At 38.5% G+C, this 23,226-nt stretch overlaps 1 protein-coding gene across 1 annotated transcript in view; it reads left to right on the plus strand.

Annotated features, from left to right (window-relative positions):
* Positions 1-23,040: 23,040 nt before the first annotated feature.
* DACH1 (dachshund family transcription factor 1) overlaps positions 23,041-23,226 on the plus strand; it is a 431,057-nt gene continuing 430,871 nt past the window's right edge. The window contains exon 1 of the mRNA XM_012805095.1: positions 23,041-23,225. Coding sequence (XP_012660549.1) covers positions 23,041-23,225 — 185 coding nt within the window. The remainder of the gene's footprint in view (position 23,226) is intronic.

The raw sequence follows: 23,226 nt of genomic DNA on the forward strand, positions 1-23,226 counted from the left end.
TCCCTTAAACAATAACCCTTTATATGTTTCTCCCCTCTGTTCTCCATGAATTTTCCTATTCCAGGTGTCTCATCTATCTGGAGTCAGTGTTTTTCTTTTATGTTGCTTTATTCGTGTGTGTGTGTGTGTGTGTGTGTTTAATTAGGTTAATCAATAACCTAATTATTTCTGACCAAATGATCAACCCCTTGATCCAGCCCTTTTAGATTTGATCTGTCTCTGGAAGTTCCTCTTCTTCCACAAATGACTTGCAGACACTTTGAGTACGAAATCAAAAGAATTATGCCATAACTGAATATGCCTTAAAATAAACAAGAAAAGTTTAGTCAAAAAAAAAAAAGAAGAAAGAAAGAAAGGAAAAGTTTAGTCATCTAAATACAGTATGAGTGATATTACTGACTGGTACTAGGCTCCTAATTGTGAATTCTTATAAGGGTAAATTTGTATAAACTGTCTCCATCTTTTGTTGTGTTGCTTTTTTAGTGTTTTTTTTTTAAGTCGTTAAGCTATTTTTATATATTATCTATTTTTGATCAAAAATTTAATAAAAGGGCTTATTTACAAAAGGATTTCTAATCATATGACCAGCTGTGCAAAAGCATGGCTATTATTTCTCCAATCTTAACTTTAGTCATGGTCAGATATCTCTCATGATTTATACACTTTACTAGTTGGATTTCATTCCATTCTGCTTTTTTTCTTTAATGTTACTAAGAGTTGGAACGTTGTTTTGTGTTGGGAGAACCAAGAAAGCAAAGGCAAATGGCACAAGCAGCAAAATAGGTTTATTAGCCCCAGTCATTGGAAGTTGCGAGACAAGACAGGCTCTTTGGTTGCCAGATTTAGTGGTGACTGTTTCTTTCTGTCTGCTCTCCCATCTTTCTTCCTGTTTTAAAATTTCAAAGTATTAAGGAGATACAAATGCTTTAGGTTACCTGTAAATCCTGGTCTCCTTTCTGTGATCTCTCCTTCATCTCAAGTCCCCTTTACAACATCACTGCAGAAAGTTTGCTAGAAGCAATAGAGACAACATGTCCCCACTGCCACCTGCAGAGAATGTCAGGTTGTGTAATTCTGTCTTAGCATTCCAAAGAGGAAAGTAAGAAGTTCTGTACTGCTAAAGTCAATGCCTCCTCCTGGAGAAAAGACAATGACCAGAGAACTAAAAAAAAATGTTCCTACTAGCGTAAGGGAACTAAAGACCTATTGCTGGGTCGGAGGCAGCTTTCTCCCAAGTACCAAGGCTACTCACTGAGGAAATTCTGGGAGGTAGGGATGGGGAAGGGAAGGAATGCACACACGATTCACCACATTATGACTTACTATCACATCCTGTGAATAAAATGTAGAAATATTTCAAAATCCTAAAATAATTATGTGGAGGATGACATAATTATTCTTATACTGGAGATTATGTGACTATTTTCAGGTAAAATATTTCAATGAAATGTCTATGACTTCACTATGTATAGATTAGAGTACTTGACCCTATATTTTTTCAATTGCCTAATTTAAAAATCTTGAAATGTAGTAATATCTGGATAAATGATGGCATACAGAAAGAAAGTGACTCTTACCTACGTTTTGTTGTTGTAGGATAATAAAAGTAAACAGTTTGAGAAGGCAGAGTTTGTATCTACAGAGAAATATTACCGTTACTCAATCAGTGATTTCAATATCTATTTCTAGCATAGGAATTCCTTTTTTTCTAATAAAGTGAAATAAGAAAAAATAATAAGCAAATTAAAGTGACTCTAGTAACTTGAGGCAGAGAATCTTGAATAACTTGTTGTATTTAATCATCATTTTCAGCAATCATAACATTGTTTTCTTATTTTTGCAATTAAAATATGAAGTACACTTGTCTAGAAGTCAACAGACATGCAAGAGCTTGGATTCTAATTTCCGATTTGGTAGGATGAGCTTTTGGAAGAGCCACTTATGCTCGGTACAGAATCTGACCCAATTTCAAGGAACCAGGACTTACGCCTAATTCCAAATCTCATTCGTTTGTGTAAAATATTAAATATTCTGAGTTTACACATAAATGCCTACCTCAGCTTCTATCTCTGGCAGTATAGAGGACCAAGTGCCCTGGTCACCTCTTTGAGAACAAATTTTTAAAATCTCCTTAAACACACCCACTAGTTGGCAGGTAATTAAGATGGTCTGCAACCAATAACTTCATGGGAAGGGAAATCTTTGAGAGAGAAGGAGAGCACTAAAACCTGCCTTAACCGGGGGTCATTAAACACATCCAGATAAGCTATAGTTCCAAATTTTAGGATATTGTTGTCCTCTTTCTCTTTCCTTCCTTTCTTCTGGGATATGGCCAGGACTGGAAAAGGGGGTGGAGTCAAGACCCATAGAGCTGAGGACAGAGAATGAAGTGAGGTTTATGAGGTGGTGGTGGGCCAGGGTTGCAGGTGATCAGGCCAAGTGGTAATTGCAGGATGATAGTCTGAGGAGACAGCAGAAGGGCCAAGGTCAAAGAGGTAGCCAGCATGTTGGGATTTGATAATAAGTAAACACAAACGAGAGTAATGGAAGTCAGTTTTCTCACTATCAGAAACACAGGAATTGAGGAAACTAAACTAGACTAAACACAATTGGATTGGAAGTGAAAATATTGTATAAATTCCCAGGAGGAATGGATTGATAGACGCTAGAAAGCAAGACTAGATATAGCAGTAGATAGAAATGTATGTGACACACAAATCTTTCTTCCATTTCCTTACATATATTGTATATTCACATCCATATATAATATGGAGATACATCTTACTTTATTACTGAGAGTGCCTAGAAACAATGGAATGCACATACTAATAAGCACATCTAAGCATGGTGTGTTGTGTCTTTCTGGTGAATTGCAATGTTTATCTTTTTTAAGTGATTGTCATTTTCTCTAATACATTTTTCTTAACTCTGTTTTGGCTAATACATTTTTTTTTTTTTGTAGTTTTTGGCCAGGGCTGGCTTTGAACCTGCCACCTCTGGTATATGGGGCTGGCATCCTACTCTTTTGAGCCACAGGTGCTGCCCACTAATACATTTTTATATTGTATAAAAACACTTGACTCAGTCCTGATCCTGGTTTGTAAATAATCTTATACAATAACGGGGCTCCTTGGAGAATTGGCTGATTCCTGGACTGGGGCATGACAAGCACAAAATGAATCTGGACTATTTGCCAGAAACTAAAAAACTCTCAAAGAATGTTATGGGAATGTCAAAATGATGGGAGCCAGATGGAGTAGGCTGCAACCGAACAAATCCAGGCCAATGTCAATATGAAAATAAAGAGTAATTAATAGATTACAATGAATGAAGTAAAGAAATAATAATTTCAGAAGAGTAAAAAATTTGGTCTTACAGCAGAACACTTGTAAATGGAATTAGAAATAGATGAACACTATTTAGCATCCATCACAGTAGTGGTTAATTCCAGGTAAGTCTTGAATGGATATTGAGGCAAGGAAAAAAAAATACAAAATATAAAAGATCTTACAAATAAAATCATGAGATAAGATGATAGCTATAGATGCAACACAGATTAGTAGTATCAGTACATGTGGATGGACTAAATGACCTTCTTAAGCCACAAAGATTTTCCACTTGGGTTTAAAATAAAGGACAGAGCATGCTATTTACAAGAGAAATCCTAAAATGTAAGTACATTAAAAATGTAAAAGAAATGGATAGTAAGGACTATAGCAAATGAATATTAAAATATAAAAAGTTAAATGCACTTGTAATATGTTAGATGAAATCAATGTAAATAAAATGCATTAGAAAAAATGGTAGGCATTTGAAAATGACACATATTTTAATGCACCAGAAGAGCATGAAAAATCTAACCTTATACCACCTAAAAACAAAGCCTCAACTTATTTAAACAAAGAGTTAGCAGAGCTGTAAGGAGAACTAGACTAATCCACATACTGGGAGATTTTAGCACAGCTCTCTCAATAATGATAAATTATGTAGTAAAAAAAATCAGTAGGGTTATGAAATCTTTGAACCACAAAATTAACAAGGTCAACTAACAGAAGCACACAGAACACAGAAACCAGTTATACCCACAATTATAGAGTGGACTTTCTTTTTGAGCACACTAAAGAATTTAAGAATACTGATTATGGCTGTGTTTTACGAAGCCCTCCTCCCAGGGTGTCAGCCTCACACTATTGATGCTTGGTCTATATAATTCTTTGTTGTGAACAACTGTTATGTCCATTACAGCTGTGATCTTCAACCCCCAGGAACTGGGCTGGGGGAGCCAGACCTGTTAGGAACCGGGCTGCACAAACAGGAGGTGAGTAACAGGTGAGTGAGTGATGCTTCATGAAGCTTCCTCTGTATTTACAGCTGTTCCCCATCGCTGGCATCACCCCCTGAACTTTGGCTCCTATCATAGCCTGCCCCCACCCACCATCCCTGGAAAAATTGCTTTCCATGTAATTGGTTCTCAGTGCCAAAATGTTGGGGGACCACTGCATTGGCAGACGTTTAGGGGCGCGCTTGCTCTCTACCCCCGATGCTAGCTGCAACATCCTTTCCCCTCCTCACTGCACTTTGTCCATCTCTTCTAGTCAACCCATCAATTGCCAGCTTATTAAAGACGTAAATTTGTGAAGCATAAAAGCAAATTAAAAAAAAAAATTAGAGAATAAGATTCTTGAGGTAGGAAAATTTCTTATGCAAGACAGAAAAAGAGAAATCTATATAGGAAAAAAGTAGGAATTTGATAACATTAAAATGAAGAACTTCTGTTCATCAAAAACTATCACAAAGAATGTGAAAATATAAGCCACAGACTGGGGGCCTATATTTCTAACACATATAACTGCCAAAGGATTAATATACCAAATACATAAATTCTATACATCAAAATAAAAAAACGATAAAAATACCACTATAAATGGTAATTCATTCAATGTATAATGAGCAAAAGAACAGACACTCGAACTCACCCAGCCAGAAGAGCCACATCAGTTTTCCCACAAAACAGCCATGCATTAAATCAGTAGTGGTTTTTTTTAAGCTGCTAAGCTTTGGGTTGTATTTTTACGTAGAAACAGCTAACTGATAACGCAAATTACATCTCTAAATATCTCTGGATTTACACCTGCTTCAAATTTATACAAATTGAATCAAATAAGGAAACACTTCTAAGCATATGTACCTTTTTGTAGGATTATATAAGACAAAATTTTCTATTCTCTAGCTGGTGAGATGAATAACCCCAAATTTAAATGACTAACAATGGAAATAGCAGTTGAAGGCAATACTTTCAATAGATTTTAAAAGATGTTTGATTATGGGGTGGTGCCTATGGCTCAAGAAATAGGATACAGGCCCCATAGACCAGGGTTCAAGCCTAGCCCTGGCCAAAACAGAAAAAAAAAAAAGATAATTGATTATGCATAGTGAAATAGGAGATTAAATGGTAAGAAAAGAAATGTTTAGACTCAAATTATCAGGAAAGTTATTAAAGAAGAGGTAGAATGTAATTATTTAAATCGTTTATTCTTTAATGCATGGTATTGTATTCATTCAAATTTTGTTTGGTCATTGAGGCAGAGTTAAATTGTTCCTTAAAAAAGCAAAGTTCAGGGCAGCGCCTGTGGCTCAAAGGAGTAGGGCGCTGGCCCCATATGCCGGAGGTGGTGGGTTCAAACACAGCCCCGGCCAAAAACTGCAAAATAAAAAGCAAAGTTCATCGTGAGGCTTGCCATGTGTTAGCAAGTATGCTAAACCCCATAAATGAGAAAATGACTGAAACCTGTTCCCTACTGTTAATGAAGACAGGTACTATCAATATATCATATATACTTATGTGTATAATATCATAACAAAAATTAGATAGATGCAGGATAATGTAAGAGCGTAGAGCGTAGAAGTAGGATCATTAGCTATTGTCAGCTCAGGCTCTTTCTTGCAGAGACGTCTTGGAGAATGAGAAAGTTAGCTAAACAAACAAATATTGGAGGAGGTAGTCATAAATAAAACCCCAGATACATGAAATAACATGGTGTAGAAGTGGGTCGTTTCTCATTCAACAGGTATTGAGTAACTTGTATTTTCCAACCACTGGGATAGAAAGAGAATGCCATGAAGAGTAGGAGAGAAATGGTCTAGGGGAACTCTTACCAGTGGGGATAGTTACACAATATAAAAGCAAACAATCCAAGGTAAAAATAACACTCTGAGGAGAAAGGACAGAGTGCTTCTCCCAGGCTAATGAGAAGCAATGGAAGTATTTTCACCATAGGAGTAGAGTGATTTTAACTCACAAATTCAGCACTTTAAACTTTCTAAAACACACGTGGAGTTGAATTCTGTCCCCTGAAGACTCATATGTAGAGTCCCTAATCCCCAGTACTTTCAAATGTGACTGTATTTGGAGATGGGGCATCTAAAGCGGCGATTAAGTTAAAATGAGGCTGTTAGGGTGGATTCTACTCCAATCTAACTGAAGTCCTTATAAGGAGAGATTAGAACACTTAGGGAGACAGCAAAGGTTCATGTACAGAGGAAAAGACCATGCGAATGCACAGCAGGAAGGTGACCATGCACAAGCCAGGGAGAGAGCCTCAGAAAGAAACAAATCTTGGGAGACCTTGATATTGGACTTCCAGCCTCCAGAACCATGACAAATGTATTTCTGTTGCTTAAGGCACCCAGTTTGTTGTATTTTGTTACTGCAGCTTTAGCAAACTATTATAATTCTTTCTTTCTATCTCTCTAACTAGCTAGCTACCCGTCTAAAACATCGAATGGTCTTAAAACAGAAATGATAATAACAAAAGAAAAATTATGCCTGGAGAGCCCTCAAATATGAAAACAGTGATACCAAACAGGTGGCGCCCCAGCCAATTCAGCCGAGCGGGGCTGGAGGACCTGCCACCTCCGTCTTGGCGGTGTTGGTGGCGGCAGCTGGCAGAGGAACCAGCAGGCTGGAGCATAAGTAAGCCCAGGAGCTTCCCTCCCCCAACAGAGGCTCCAGTAGCCAAAGGAACCAGACACACACTGGGGGAAGACACTGGCGATTCCTCCAGTGCATCCCTGATTGGTCTGTTTTCCAAACCTGCTCCTGATTGGTCTGTTTTCAACACCCAAAAGTTCACTGGACAACTGCTGCTGTACAAGCCCCTGAGCAGAGAGCCTAAGCGCAGACCTCAGAGAGAGGGAGAGAAAGAGAGAGCAGGAGAGCAAGAGCTGTAACACTTGTACTGCTGATCCTGCCCTGCAAAGAGGTTTGGCTCTGTGTGAGAGCTTAACACTTGTTGAATAAAACCTAACCTACTGCTCATCCTGTGGTCCAGGTGCTTCATTCATCGAACCTCTGAGACCAAGAGCCTGGAAATCCAGTATCAAAATCCAGTATCAACAGCACACACAAATCCTTCTAGGTCATGGTCAATATTAATTTGAACTTCATTCTGCAGGTGAAGGGGACCAGGGAGATGCTTTATTATGCAGGCAGCATGACTGACATTAAAGTTTCATGTTGAAAATGGTAGAGTCAAGTTGCAGTGTGGATCTTGAAATAATGTGGATGTATGAAAGAGAAGACTGAGGAAGGAGAAGAATCAGGATGCTCTTGCAACAGTCCAACCAGGAAACGGTAAAGAGGTTATAAACTTAATTTCTTTTTGCAATAGAAGGAATGTCAATATAGAATACAGATCTAGTGTTTGAGGATTTGGGTCCAGTATGTGGGAAAATTGTAGAATTATCACTGAGGAGATGGAAAGATGGCACTGATTAACGTGACATGAAAAGATTGTTGGCTGGTCCTCCAATGAGAGAGTGGATCCTGACTGTTCATGGTTGTATAGTAGCCACCTGGAGATTTATCTGTCTAATGCTTCTCATTCTTTCATTTGGAAAAATCCCTTCCTTCAGGAAAATTTCTCACTGCTCCCTCTAAAAATATCCTTCAAATTCTAGCTTCCGTGCTCTTAAATACTTTGCTTTACTAGACTCACTCATTAAGCCAAGCATCTGGTGAACTTAATTTCTTTTTGCAATAGAAGGAGTGTCAGTATAGAGTACCAAGCTAGTATTTGATCTGTATTCTAAGATACAGATGGCCAAACCAATCCTAAGGCCAAATGATCCGTGATAACGAACATATTCAGAAGTAGCCATTATTCTAAGTTGTTAGTGCTATCTACTATATAGTAATTCATCTGATCATAATAGCAACAAAATCAAGCGGGTAAAATTATTATCTCCTTCTGTTCTGACATGAAAATTGAAGCACTGGGATGAATACTTGTTCCAACTCAAACAGATCAGGTTTTGCTCTCTGGGCATCTGACTCCACACTTCATATGCTCCTAACCACGACCTAATACGGCCCTTGACCATTCATTTCTTTATCCAGAAATATGCAGCATCCCCAAGGTGATCCAATAAGAGTTCTTCCTTGGATTTGCGTCCTTGGGTACCAAGGAAACAGATCTTAATCCATCTCTGGTGCTGAAGTTAGAAGCATGGTGGATGACTGATGTTAGGAGCCACGAGTCCAACTGTGTAGAACCTAGACGGAGAAACCGAAGGCAATCTGACAAATGCAGCTTCACACCTTGACAATAATATGAGAAGACATTTGAATCTCTGGTTGAAGTCATCCCTAAGACTCTCTGGAGTCCTGACCTCTGTTAGTGTTATCATGTGAGCTTATTCATCCCTTTTCTGGATAAGCTAGCTTAAATTTTAAAGCTTGCAACTAAGAGTCACAAGTAATTAAGGATACAATTCTGCAAAGCTGTGGGAGAGTCTTTAGCAATGCTCAGTCATCCAGTGGGAGAGCAGATTGCTGTGTTAGTGCTGGCTGGGGATTCGATTTACCAGGCAGTTGTGTTAGGACGACAGGGGTGCAAATAAGTTGAACATATGAAAGATACTCAGATGGGAAAATATTTAATAAATGAGATCAGAAAGGAGTATATCCTTGGGGAAAAGAAAGCAGGCCCTGGGGTAGGCCGGGAGAGTAATTTAGCCTCTCAAACCTCAGTTTCTTCATTTTTGTATTGGGATAGAATAATCATCTTTCTCTTGTGTTGTGACAAGTTTTTTTTTTTTTTTTTGAGACAGAGTCTCACTCTGTTGCCCTGGGTAGAGTGCCGTGGCATCACAGCTCACAGAAACCTCAAGCTCTTGAGCTCAAGCCATCCTCTTGCCTCCACTGCCCAAGTAGCTGAGACTATAAATGCTGGCCACAATGCCCTGGTAGGTTTTATTCTTTTTATTTTTAGCAGAGGTGGGGACTCCCTCTTGCTCAGGCTGGTCTCAGACTTCTGAGCTCAGCTGTTCCACCTGCCTCGGTCTCACAGAGTGCTAGGATTGTAGGAATGAGCCACTGTGCCTGGCCAGTTGTTAAGATTAAATGAGATAATTGACATAAAATATTTATGTCCAGCATATACTGATTGATCCATAAGTATTTTAGTTGAGATTTATACCCAGTGCCATAGGAACACAGATTCACAGACAAGGGGATATTTGAGCTTCTATTGAGGAGAAATGCAGTCAGATGGGTAAAGGAAGCAAATACTCTCCCCTCTCCTGGCCTCTCTGTCCGCCTGTCCATCCCCCAGCTTACAATGCAGGTGATACGTGTAAAAGAGTCTCCTACACACATTCCACACGGGCTGAAGTCATGGTCTAAGGTATGTAAATAGATGACTTCAGTGATAAACTCGAAGTAATATACAAAGTCAATAAAGAAAAATGAAATCCAACACATTGTTAAGCATTTAGGTTCTAAATTTTTCTGTGCAAGCTAAAATGCTTAATTATTAAAACATTGATATGCATGTAATTGCATCATCACTGATGAAATCTCTCCTGCCTGTAACAAATGTGATTTCAGCTCCTACTTTTGCAATGAGTGATGAAAAAACTTCCAGATGGAGAGGTTTAATTTGTGAGATTTTCCCTAGTCTATTCACATTGGCTTTAACTTCCATTTTAAATTACAGAGAGAATTCCCAAAATTTCAAATAGACCCAAGAGATATGGTGAAATAGCTAATCTCTTTCTATGAGCGTGCTAACAAAAGCAATTTCTTACTGAGCTATATGCTACCCAGTGGGACTGATAATGAATCTGCATTATGGTAACCTTTATAAGAAGGGAAGATAAGAAGACCTTTTAGGGAGGTGTATTTATTAGGTGGTGAATGTGTCTCTTTGCATGTAGAGTCTTCTGTTTAGATCCACTTTTCACTCAACTACACCAAGGTCTTCTATCTTCCTGTTTGCAGCAATGCCTCTGAGCTTAGAATACCCAGCCTGTGACGTACCACAGCATCAGCAAATATCAAACACCCGCAGCTGAACAGCTTGCCCAGCGTTCGACTTCTCTCAGTGTGGAAAGGCAGTGGTTTTACCTGGCTGATTGTGAGCTTTAATTTCCCCCAACGATTGACGAAGCGTTCAAACGTGTGTTAACACAGAGTTCTGTGATGATTTATTTAAGTTGGAGAAGGGGGAAAACTTGCCTGGTGTCACCCAAATAGAAAGCAGCAGCATTTACTGGGAGTCTCCTACAGAGGGCACCTTCACCTTAGTGGAAACCCAACCGAAAGAGAAACTCAGTGGTTACCAGAGAAATAACTAAACCTCAAAGGCAGAAGCGCACACTGGCTTTTGCTAACCGGTTTTCTTCTCTGTGGTATCTTTGTTACTTGATCTTGAATGGAAAAGAACTGGCACCCTTTTGTATAATCATCCAGCAGAGACAGGCCAGTAACAGCGTCTTATTATTATGTTCAGCTTGCTTGTGGGTGAGCTGGAGACAGCTGTTCATATTGCCTAAGAGGCAACAGATCAATGAAAGGAAGGGAAGGACAAGTTTTGAGCTGCCTTTTAGCAACAATGTCCTTTAGACAAGAGAGGATATTTTTAAAGCATTGTATTGGAAAACAAAGGCTGATAATAAAGTAAAATGTTTACATAACAAACGATTGCTGTGTTGTTATGATTAGTAAGTGCTTTTAGACTGAAATGACATAAATGGAGAACGAAAAGTAGATACACATTTTTGGATGCCAAAAATACCATGAGTTATAGACGATAAATCTCAAGAAAGTACCCGCTATTTAGAAAATTCTGGAAATAGGCATGAATCAGTGAATTTGTGTGTTTGTGTGTATGTTATGGAAAGTGATTCCTTGAAATCATTTCTGTGTAGCTAAATTAGGGAAAGACATATTATGATATTATTAAAATGAGAGGTCATACTGTAAAAATACTGAAATACACTTTCACAGAAAATGTAATTCTAAAAAATTTTATTAAAAAACTAATGTCATATACATCTAGAGGACTTAACATACAGCATTAGTTTGATGATTTTTGAATGACTTATGTTTTTATGATGGCTAACAATATTAACATTCATACATTCCATAGGTATGCAGTACTTTCTATATTTACCCCGGATAACACCTGACTGTTTTAGAAAGTCGACAAGTAGAACTCGGGTTTATTAGGAGAACATTTTGGCTAAGAAAACTTGTCAAGATACTGCTGATGATTATTTCCGAATATTAAGGTTAAAAGAAATACGCCAGACATAAGTATGTCTCTTTTCATTTGCATATAAAATACTGTTTGTTCAGCTGCTAGATGTTATGCCTATTATATGAAGCTTATTAATTGTAGATTGTTATTTCTGTATTTTTCCCTTATATTCTGGGCTTGGAAGTTATTAAACTACCAATTGGTCCTATTGGCCTATAGAATTTGGGAACACTTTTGCCTTCTTTTAAGTTCAACTTACCACCAGTAAGTATAAATGTGTTTCAGCTATTAACATTATTTTGACCTCATGTCTTTTTTAATGCTTAAATAAGTCAAGGCCTATAGCTTTCTATTAGGACCAGATGTTCAGATTATTGGAAATTTTAATTCTTTTCTAGTAATGATTATTATTAATTTGTCAATCAAACCAGTTACATAAAAATATAACAAAGAACTACCTGGTAAGCATGGATTGAAATTTATGTTAATGCTTTTATCAATGTGTTTCAAAGTCAGTTAAATCAGTTTCTGTGGGTAATAGATCCCTTTTCACGTTCAGCTGAGTTGGTCACCTTATCTGAGGAAATGCCTAGCAAGGCCCCATCCACCTGCTCCGGAGTTCCCACCTCTCTGTTGACATTTCCTAGCGTTCAGTGGTTTTTCCCACTTTGTTGCATTCCAGAGCTCAAGGCACTTCTTTGAAGACACAGTGCCATTCAAGTCTTTCCTACTTTGCGGCTTCCCTCTAAAGCAAGAGTAAATGAAAAAGCCACACAGTCAAGACAATATAAATGAGGCAGCAGGAGGCATGCCATCGCTGGGTTAGGAACAGCTCTTGAGTGACCCCTGAATCATCTCCTGGGAAAGAGGTAGAAAGTGACATTTCTTGAAAGTGGAATGAAAAAAGATGGAAGAAAGAGTCTGGATAGTCTCTTATGGAAAAGCAGACTGAGGGTGGTAAGAAACTGCAAAAAAGGAATGTGTTTGCACAGTCAGCTGCTGATGTAAAGCCTGATGTTGTACAGCACTTCAACAGGTGACTGTCACTGGTGGACACTGCCATTTGCTAGCCTAAGAAAAGCAGGGGAACTCACAAAAGTCAAGATATTCTAATATCACATACAAGTTCAGTATTTCTCAAAATCCCACATATCCTGCCCTGAAATAACCTTTTTTTCTTTGAATCCTCCATTCCTGCTGTGCTGCACTGTAGCACATAAACGCAACCATCTAAACAGCTGCTCAGAGCACATCGATAGCTCTATTAGAGCATATACAGGTTTGTTTGCCAGGGGTAGAAACAGGCAGAGAACCATAAGTCTAGATTCAACTATGCTGGTTTATTATGTTTTCATTTCTCTTAAAAATAAAATGAAATAGGGCGGCACCTGTGGCTCAAAAGGGTAGGGTGCCAGTCCCATATGCCGGAGGTGGCAGGTTCAAACCCAGCCCCAGCCAAAAACTGCAAAAAACAAAAAAAAATTAAAATAATAAAATGAAATAAAAATATTTTCTCCTGCTTACCTCCAAAAGGAGTTTGAAGACAGAGGAAAAAAATCAACGAGGACTTGATTTTTAAACCAATCCCTGGCTTTAACCCTCAGCTGGTTAGCAATTTAAAGGTAAGTTCTCCTATATTGCTAATTTTCAGTTTCCTTCTTTTCAAAAGATGAGGTATGACATATAGAAATGAGTCTGATATACTCATAATGAGAAGCTGCCTGCCGTTCTTCCCTGACAAAGTTTCTAGATTGCCTCTGAGCTCAAAAGGGAAGATCCAAGGACCATCTCTGATCTCTAGCTTAGTCACTGGAGAAGGTATCATGAGATCTGTAATACGAGGATTCGATAATCTTCCAGACTCCTCTAACACAAAACTTCAGTGATGTTATCCTAATAAGACTCAATAGAAATAATGTACAGTGGAGTCGGATCAGGATGAATGTCTTTTTCTCTTTGTATCATCAGCAACCAGTATAGAGTTGGTGCACAGAAATAAGTGTGCTTTGTGTTACAGAGGCTGTTATGTACATTAAAGTGATCTTAAGGTGAAAACTTTGGAAACTGTTGTATACACCCTTTACTCACTCACATGTCAGAGGTAAAATTCCTCACACAAATGTTCTCTTCCTTATCATCTCCAGCAGCACTTTGAGAAGTACTCTCACCCATATTTTCATTTTGGTGAAGACTCCCTAATGGTTCTTTTGATGACCAAGAAAAGAAGATTCTGTCTGTATGGGTCCCAGACACAAGCCTCAATTACAAGTCTAAGAGTGTCTTTTCCAGATGTTTGAAACCCAACTTATCAGCATCTTCCGATTTTTCCCTGGAGAATTTTCTTAAATTCATCAATTCCATCAGAATGGAAATGAGTGTATCTAACATTTTGTTACTTATCAATATCCTGGTCTGAATCCAACACTCTATTATTTAGGGAATGAACAGTTTATATCATTTGAGGGCAAAGGAAATGGATGGCATAATATAGAAACAGTTATAATTACCCAGTTGAGATTTATTGAGCACCCGCAAATGCTAAGCATTATACTAGGTATCCAAAGGGGAAAGAAATGACTTGAGACCACCTGAAGAGAGACATATCAACAAGTATAAACGTAGAAGATAATTGTCTTTCTCATCAGAATGGAGGGTGTAAATTATTACAACGCACAGAAATTAAATCAGCAAAGATTTCTGGATGTACTAAATCTTGAGCCAATTGGTAGACTATGATTTCTAATTTATATAGGAAAAAGCCATTTTCTTTATCTCCTTCTCCAAATATGCAATATTGGAGTATGAGGATATGGCCAACAGGTGAATGAACTGGTCTCCTGATTTAAAAGCGAAAATGACTTTACAGCATATGACAAAACATGCACCTAAAGGTAACAATGTTGCCACTTCTCCTCCAGAAGAGGTATACTCAGAGCCTGCGCTGGGGCTTTGCTAAGCAAGAATAAAGAGGTCTTTGAAGAATTCATAGGAAGCGTTTCCTTGTATAACACGCTGCCAGTATCCCACAGCCTTCTCCTGAAAACTGGAGCAGCCAGGAGGTTGATATGGGAAAATGTGTTAAAGTTAAAAATTACTAACAACAATTGAGAGACCAGCATAGGCATTATTAGTAGAGGGTCGTGTTACTGCTTGTACTGATAACTGTAAAAAGTTAATTTCTAAATTTAAAACCGGCCATGTGCCCGCTCAGATCCATTGTGTCCATCTTTTTCCATTTCATTGTTTTAAAAATGCACCTTTGTTTCCAGATTTGACCTTTGCTAAAGCATAGGGCTGAAACACAATCACAACAAAACACCTCCCCCTTAAAACCAGTACTTCAGAGCCCTCTTAAACCCAGAGAAAAATTCTTTCTCTCCTCCCCAGTCCCACAGCCCTCAGGATTTTAAATGGTAATGATCAGTTCATTTGAGAAAATGGCATTTTATTGCTTCCCTTCACAAGCTCTCCAGGCGGATAAGGTGTCTCCTTCCCAGCGATGTGCGCCTCCTTTTGTTTTCTAGCATTACTGGAACTGACCTGGCATGGATCACTGGGTGAGCAGGCAATCTTAAACACTTCTCATATAAATTACTGGTTCCTTTCCAAGTGCAATTGCTCACGGGGTAATACACCATTTTACAACTCTGATAGCAAAGTCTCTTCGTTCTCCTGAGTTCCACACACCCCACCAACCCCACCAACAGGAAATGAACAGATAAAAAGACTCATGGAGGTGTGAACTTCCGAAATGTACAATCTGGTTCAACATCCAGTAAGTGCACAGTGGGCAATTTGGGATCCTGCAAGTCTGTATTTCCTTCTTGAATTCCTCTCCTCCTTTTCTGGCTTTAAAAGCCATCAGTGACAACAACGACGACGTATAAATAACACGCTCCCTGTAGGCTGACGAAAGAAAGCAAGAATAACTATGGAAATCTTTTAAAATAGTTTCAACATTTTCCAGAGAAGAAAATAAATCTCTCACTTTCTGATTCACGGTTATGAGGTAGAAATGACACGCCGTGCTTCTGCGCCAATGCGGCTTGTGTTAAATGAGTACTCAGATCCACAAAACACTAATGATGGCCACGTTTTCCAAAGCAATGTCTTTTTTTCCCATGAACTCTAACAACAAGGTGTGTTTTTACTGACAGTTGACTTGGATCAGAGCATGCAGTATTGTATTTCAGGTTGTGGCTCCATAAAACCCTGTAACTTTCTTTGAAGTTAAATAGTGTCAATCTGTTTCCATGTCTGAATAACTCCTAGAAGAGCCTGCCTGACCCAAGTCAACTCCTTGAAACATACTATTTCCCCATAATTGATGTCCCAAATGAATGTCCTTTCATAATAAAATGTGCTGGAAAACAAAACAGCTTTCTGCATCTGGCCCAAGTTGCATCATAATTAAATTTTATTTTATCCCATCGAGGCATGCTAAATGTTGAGCAAAATATAATTTTAAGTAATTTGTTTGTATTCTTATCTGTAGGAGTTGGAAATTAACAGCGTTGCTAGTTTGCGTTTACTGTTAAGCCTGGAGAGCGGAGAGATTGCTTTGCAAACATTACAGTTATTATGTCTGCAGTTGGTACTCTTTGTATAAATTATTGATCAGCCAGCTTATTTTTCTTTCTGCTTAATGGATATTATAGCATAGCCGTTTACAACGCTATAGTTAAGGTTGTGTCAGCACTTCCATTATAATAAACCCTCTGTTACAGGGGTTTATAACTTGTTGTAAAAATTTGCTCTGGGCTGAAACTTGACATACAAGATCTCCAGCTAGAAGGTGGCAACTGTTGTTCTTTCCACTTTTAAAAAAATCTCTTTGTTCTGAAGAGCAATAAATAAATAAACATTTCATTCTTTTCTAACAATCCTTGAAATTTCTGACTTCAAATAAGACGCTTTTTATAGGTTATTGGTTGGACAATGACCTCTTCTTTTATTTAGTGAAGCTGAGAAAAAGAAAAAAGGCCAAGATCATAAGTTAAAAAAAACAACAACAACAAAGCAGATGGGAAATCAATAGAAACTTGTATAATCAAGTTAAATACATTTCTCTTAACATCACCAATTTATACAATAGTGACTGTTTTAATAGTAAACATATTTTTACACCATACCAGTTTATGCATCCTCTTCCCCCCTCATTCCCACCGGTTTTAAGCAATTAATATGTCTTTAAACTGATCTTCTTTAGGGGAAAACAAGTTTTGAGTGATTGAAAGACAAAGGAGTACGACAATTAGAAAATGATACATATCGAAATGTATCATATCAATGTACAAAATTGAATGTACAATGTTTATTAGAAAACTAGGGATTTAAATGTCTGACTTTTTGACCTTACTCCAATCCAGTGTGCCACTCCTCTCACAATGACCTGATTTAAGAAATGAGGGAATTAATCTCAATTTAGATTATTTTTGCTGCTGCTTTCTTTTACAATCCAGCTCTACAATGATCTCACTGTGCCTTTTTTTTTTTTTAATCAAATATTTGGCTGGGCAACCCTTAATACCAACCACAGATGAAATTAAGGACACTTACACTGGAATTGAGTCGTGATAGGAAAGTATAACCAAATTATCACGGGCAGTTGACTACTTGTCATGGAAATGATGCAGTTTGAAGTCAGAAAAACAATTCCAGGATGATTTTTTTTTTCTTTGTAAGTATTCTTGCGATTACTCTCTTTCTCCCATAAGGGTTTAGAGATTTCTTTGGAATATGCTCTATAACCAGCAAAGTATTTTCTGCCACATGTCACCTTTATTCTGAAGCAGAAAAAAAGGAGGTAAGGATTGGTTAGGGAGGGAGGAACAGTGGTACCAAACTGCCCCATTTAGCTCTGGGCTCTATGTAAAGGTGAATGGTGAATGGGAATAGACAGTTACTATAAGCATTCGGTGAGCATATAGACAGTCTATGCATTTTCATGCTGTAAAGCAAATCAGAGTTAATTATAACCATTCAACCTCTTCTTTAATAAGAATAGTCGTATGTGATATAAAGTTTGAACATTTCAAGTTATGGTGTGTTCACCTTCAGTTCCCAACCTTCTGTCCTTTGGGTAATTCAACACCAAGCTCTCTGCGCTTCATTAGAGAATGCATCAGTGAGATAAAAGCCTTATTTGTTGTTCATGAAAAGACTCAAGGGGTTGAAAAAGAGAGGGAGACTATAGAAGTGAAAACCACCAAAAGCCAGAAGTTGGAAAGAAAAGTGGGGAGGGCAGAGATTGAAAGTGTAAAAGTAGGAAAGCATTTGCTTAAAGTAGTAGAGGTTTATCTGCTGAGCTGACTGGGGAGGCTGTGTGTCTGAGTTAAAAGGGCTTGAGAGAGTTACTTGGCATAATTTCTCCATCTTCAATGATTTACTACTGAAGTACAAACATCAATTTTGGACTCTCTCCTGAGGAACGTTTAACAAAGTCAGTGAACTACTGGTACCCTGATATCTTTCTAGATTTACCAAACTTTGATGGCTCTTTAATAAACCTGTGCCTGAAGTTTATCTCAGTCTTTTTTTTTTTTTTCTATTAAGGAAACACATCCATTAGTAAATATGTAGATGTAAAAATGATCTTCCTCTTTACTTCTCCATTGTGATATATCTTGGAATTGTTGAGAAATGCACTCTATTGTTAAAGCTATTTGTGCCGGGTGTGCTAATGCACTCTTTGATTGAGTGAATTAGCAGTCATAACAATCTGGCAGTCTGGCCATAGAAGTGTGCTCAAATTGATTTGTGTTATGGCTGGACTGGAAAATCTAGTGTTAGTTGTTTTTTGCCCTGGGGCATTGTTTGTACCAAACTCCACTTTTCATTTAATTTTCCAATACATTTTGAAAGATTGCAATGCTTGTGATCAACATTTGATCTACTTGCATTATTTTAAAAAAAAATTCAGAAAGTAATTTCAGATTCCAAAAAAACCTTGCTTTCAATTAGAGTAAACATAATTAGAGTGATGTCGTGCTCTGAATGGTAAATCTCCCTTTGAATCTATTAAGCATTTTATCTCCTTGTCCTGTCACTGAAAGGAATTCAGTCTATATCTGGAGTATACATTTGTATACATTTTTTGTGTGCATGCTTTCACGACAACTTGAAAAAATTAAAATAATAAAATTGTAATGAATCTCTTCTTCCTGTGCTTTCTGCATCTGCCAAATTATTGCTGTTTCCCTCTGTCAATCTATAAAAAGAGGATACTCAAAAGCTATTATGAAAAATTAAGGTATTCAAGAAACATATTCAAATATGCCTTGACTTTAAGTCACTGTTATTTTAGGTTTTTTAATGCTATGAAATATGCATTTTCTTTTTTCTAAATAACTGTATCAATTGCTGTACTGAAATTGTGAGGATTTCAAGACATGACTTATCCTGGCTTTGTCAATATTTGTATCTTTCTTACAATCTTCTGCTTTGCAGTCCTTTACCAGAATTATAATGCAGCATGAATAAACCTAAAAAATGACTATTGATTAAAGAGAAAGCTTTATGAAATCATTTAGTCAGTTTCCCCACTTGAGAAATCAGTGAATAAAATAGGTCAATAGATAAGAATGGAATGGATGTAATACAGAGCTAGGCTTCCCTGGGTTATAAAAAGGGTCAAAAATAAATCCCTGTAGAATTCATGTTTTCATACTCGTAAAATAAAATGATACTTACCAAATCCCAACTCTAAGTCCATCTTTCTACAGATTTATTCTTCTTTAGACCACAGGTTTTGAAAGTATGTTTTTATGTGTCCCTGTTTCATTTCCTGGTCACTGCCCCTTTTAACCAAATAGGATGCCCTCATCATCAGGCTAAAGTCACTGTTGTCATCCAGGTATTCACCAGGACTTTAGCTGCAACAGCTACTATGTTTTTTTTTCTTACAGTCTCCTGCAACCTTACAGCTCTCCTCAGAACTGCATTTCATACTGCATTGAACTCTGTATCCTGTGCTGATTTTTGTTAAGTAATAGATGGTGAGACCTGAGACCACTCTCTCTTAGTTCCCATTCGTTCGGATCTCTTATGGGTGGTGGGGTGGTGAGGAGGAGGGAGAAGGGAGGGGAGGGGCCAGAAGGGGGCAGAGGGAGGGAAGAAAATACCTTCCCTGAACTGGTACAAGCTAAGCTTCAAACGATATCCTAGGAAAGAAATTAAAGACTTCTTAATTAGTGCAGCAATTAAGCTTTCTTGGTAGCATTTTAATCAGCACAGGCCCTATCAAAGGACAAACAGAACGATTTGCAGGTCTTTGAATTTTAAACAGTCTTATTGATTTCAGCACAATACGTTTTCACAAAACACAGGGAGAATTTTCTAATATCAGTTACAGTACTTTGAGTTTTGCCTATGCAAATTGAGTGAAGATTGGGGAAGATGAGATGGAGGGAGAGGACTGAAACTAGCAGAGATATAAAACAATAAACAAGCAAGACAAAAGCTCTGAAAGCTAAAGATGCAATGGAGTGAGAATTTGAAATCTCAGGTTGATTTATCTGCTGTTATTAAATACTGTTTGCCTCAATCATAGGCAATATTTCTCAAAAATAAAAACTAAAGAAAATAGAAAAGAGAGAAAGAGAAAGCAAAGTGAGAAAGAAAAAAAGAAAGAAATCTTAAAATGATTTCAAGGCTTTTTTAGTCTACCTATTTTAATTTGGCTATGCACCTTTTCTAATCCTATTGTTTGATCCACGGGGGAAGTGGTGGTTCCTTGAAACCATTTAGAGACCTGAAGTGGGCGGCAGGGGAGATTCCAGCTAGGGGCAAATGCCCCCAAGTCCAGCTTCTGAGAAGAGCACAGGTTTCTCTGCAGTAGGAAATTTGGAGTTTGCTTAGAAGCAGAGTGGGATTACAGCTTGGCGTGCTATCATTACTTCCTGTCTGTAGTTTCCGATTGTGGCAGGCACTGAGTGAGTGATAGTTTAAGGAAATGTGAGAAATGAGAGAATGGTGAGGGCAGATGCTTGGCATTTAATTCCCATTGTTTTCCATTTTGTGGGTCTAGAACTTAAAGTGATAGAACTATAGTTTATATTTTAAAGACATATGAGAATTTATTCATGTTAGTCACCTAAGTCCAACTAAAATTAGTTTTTTTCCAGGGTTTAATACTTTCTTCCTACCCTCCCCTTTTTAAGAAAGTAATTTGGCATTTTTTAAAGACGGTCATACTTTCTAAAATAAGCATGAACATGTAAAGAAGTGTATTGACGTACATGATATGTATTCAATCCCTCCTTTTAATTGAGGACAGATTTGGAGACTAACACACTAATTAAAATTATTTCCAACTACATTAAAATACATTGCTTTCACAAGGCTAAACAACTATGTAAACTTTACCTATTTTTGCAGAAGTTTGTCTGCATTTCTGCAACAATTTTCCGAATTCTTATAACAACCCAGGAAAACTTCTTGATATTATTGCTCTGACCTTAAAAAGTTTAGCCTCAACTTAGCCTAATTAGTCAGTAGTGTCATATTTCCCTGTACATAGTTCCTGCACCTTTTGACACTATATTTAAAAGAGTTCAAGGATTAACATGATAAAGAGAAATGTGATAATGATTTCAGCACCAAAATGGCAAAAATTTCATTAGGAAATTTTCCAACAATGTGAAGCTGTTCCTCATAGTTTATTTTTAAAATCTGTCCAATGCAAAAACATTGTTTCCTATCTTGTGAAGTTAGTGAACATGTGCAGGCAGGTTCCAGAGCTAAATTAAGATTCTGAGATATAAGCAGTAAACAAACGTGACCTATGTTCACATCACATGTTGGTCAAAAACCTTGAATAAATACCTCCATGCAACAAGTTAGAGAAAAGGAAGAGAAGGAGAAAGGAAAGGAAGGAGGAAGGGTTAGTCTCAAGTTGAGGCCAATGTTGTTTTAAGCACACCTACCCATTTTGCCTTTGCAGTCAATTAGTAAGCTTTGCTTTTGTGCTGCTCATTGTTTACAAAACTATATTTTTACTGTCACGCTGAAAGGGATTTCCCCAATATATTGTGGTACTTTTCAAATATGAAAAAAATAACTATTGTGTTACACCACATGAGTAACTAGCCTGGGGTCTTAAAGGATATGATAGTCGGTTACTGCGCAAGACAGGTGAATTAATTACACAGTTTGGGCTAAGAAAAATCAGTGTCTTCTCTTATCCCCTTTCTAAACCCTTCCGAGGTGCCTTATCTCTTCGACTTCTCTACATGGAACAGGCATTTCTGACTGTCTTTGGGGCGAAAGTGAAGTTATTCCAGACCGTCCACATCGTGGAAGCATTTCTTTCCACAATCTAGCAGGAAATCGGAAATTGAACGCAGAATTATTCCATTATTCTTAAGCGATTTCGGACTGCCTGCCTTCCCAGAACTTGAAAACCGTCCTAGAATTTTCACTATCTTTACATCGATAAATAATTTAATAGAAAAATAAAAACAACCAGATGAATAAAAACATTACGTTTTGCTTACATGTGAGTTTTTCCTCAAAATAATTTCTTAACAATCATGAAGTGGAAATGGAATATGTTTTCATTTATATCTCATTGCAAAAACGCGAGGAGCTATATCCTAAATCCTTGAAGGAGAGCTCGGAGCGTTCGGGCTGCTCTTTAAGTTAGCTGACGATTGTTTAGAAGCTTTTGGAAAAAATTACGAGTCGTCGCGGACGAGACGGAGTATTAGACATGCAATCTAACGGGAGTGGTAGAAGAGAAGTAGACGGTCTCTCTCTCCTGTTCCGATCGCCACTTCTGTGTCCCCGGCTTTTCCTCTCCGTCCCTCCCACAGTTTCTTTCCGTACCCTCCCCCTCCCCTCCTCCTTTCCTGCACGCTCGCTCTCTCTCTCCTCCTGTGTCTCGCGCTCTCCGAGTCTCTGCTCCGAGTTCCTGGTTGGATAATTTGGGTTAATACTAGTGAGTGAGGTTTTTGCGGCTTCAAAGGGTATTTCAAGTTTCCGGAGCTCCTCCCCTCTGCACCGTGTGACAACAACAACTCGTCCAGACGGCAGCCTGCACTTTTCAGCTCATTTTCTCTCTGTCATTCCCCTCTCAATCTTTGATCAATGTACTTGCCAGGGAGAACCCAAGTCCTTCAAGCCTCCTCCTTTTCACCTTCATCCTTAACTTTGTGCTAGAGCAGAACCCACACAACAGCCGACCCTCCCCGCCCCCGCCCCCCTCCAAACCAGCCCTCGATCCCAGCCCCCGGAGAGGACTCGCATTTCGACTTGCGGGACACTTTTGTGCGTTTCTCTCCAGAGCGCCTCTCGCGCTCGCCCCTCCTGCGCTCGCTCGCTGTTACTTTCACCTCCCTCTCCCCCGTCTCTCCCTTTCTCCTTCTCGTTCTCTCCTAGAGTTGTTGTTGTTGCCCTCATCGCTCCTGCTCCCCCCTTTCCCCCCTTCCCCTCCCGGGGGTGTGTGGCAACTTTTTTCCCTGGCTTCTCCACCTTCAGTTTCCCCTTATATGTGACCATGGCAGTGCCGGCGGCTTTGATCCCTCCGACCCAGCTGGTTCCCCCTCAACCCCCGATCTCCACGTCTGCTTCCTCCTCTGGCACCACCACCTCCACCTCTTCGGCGACTTCGTCTCCGGCTCCGTCCCTCGGACCCCCGGTGTCCTCCGGGCCAACTCTGTTCCGGCCGGAGCCCATCGCTTCG

The sequence above is a fragment of the Otolemur garnettii genome, unplaced genomic scaffold (genome assembly GCF_000181295.1).
Source record: "Otolemur garnettii isolate 467f Iridium unplaced genomic scaffold, OtoGar3 scaffold00036, whole genome shotgun sequence".
Classification (NCBI taxonomy): Eukaryota; Metazoa; Chordata; class Mammalia; order Primates; family Galagidae; genus Otolemur; species Otolemur garnettii.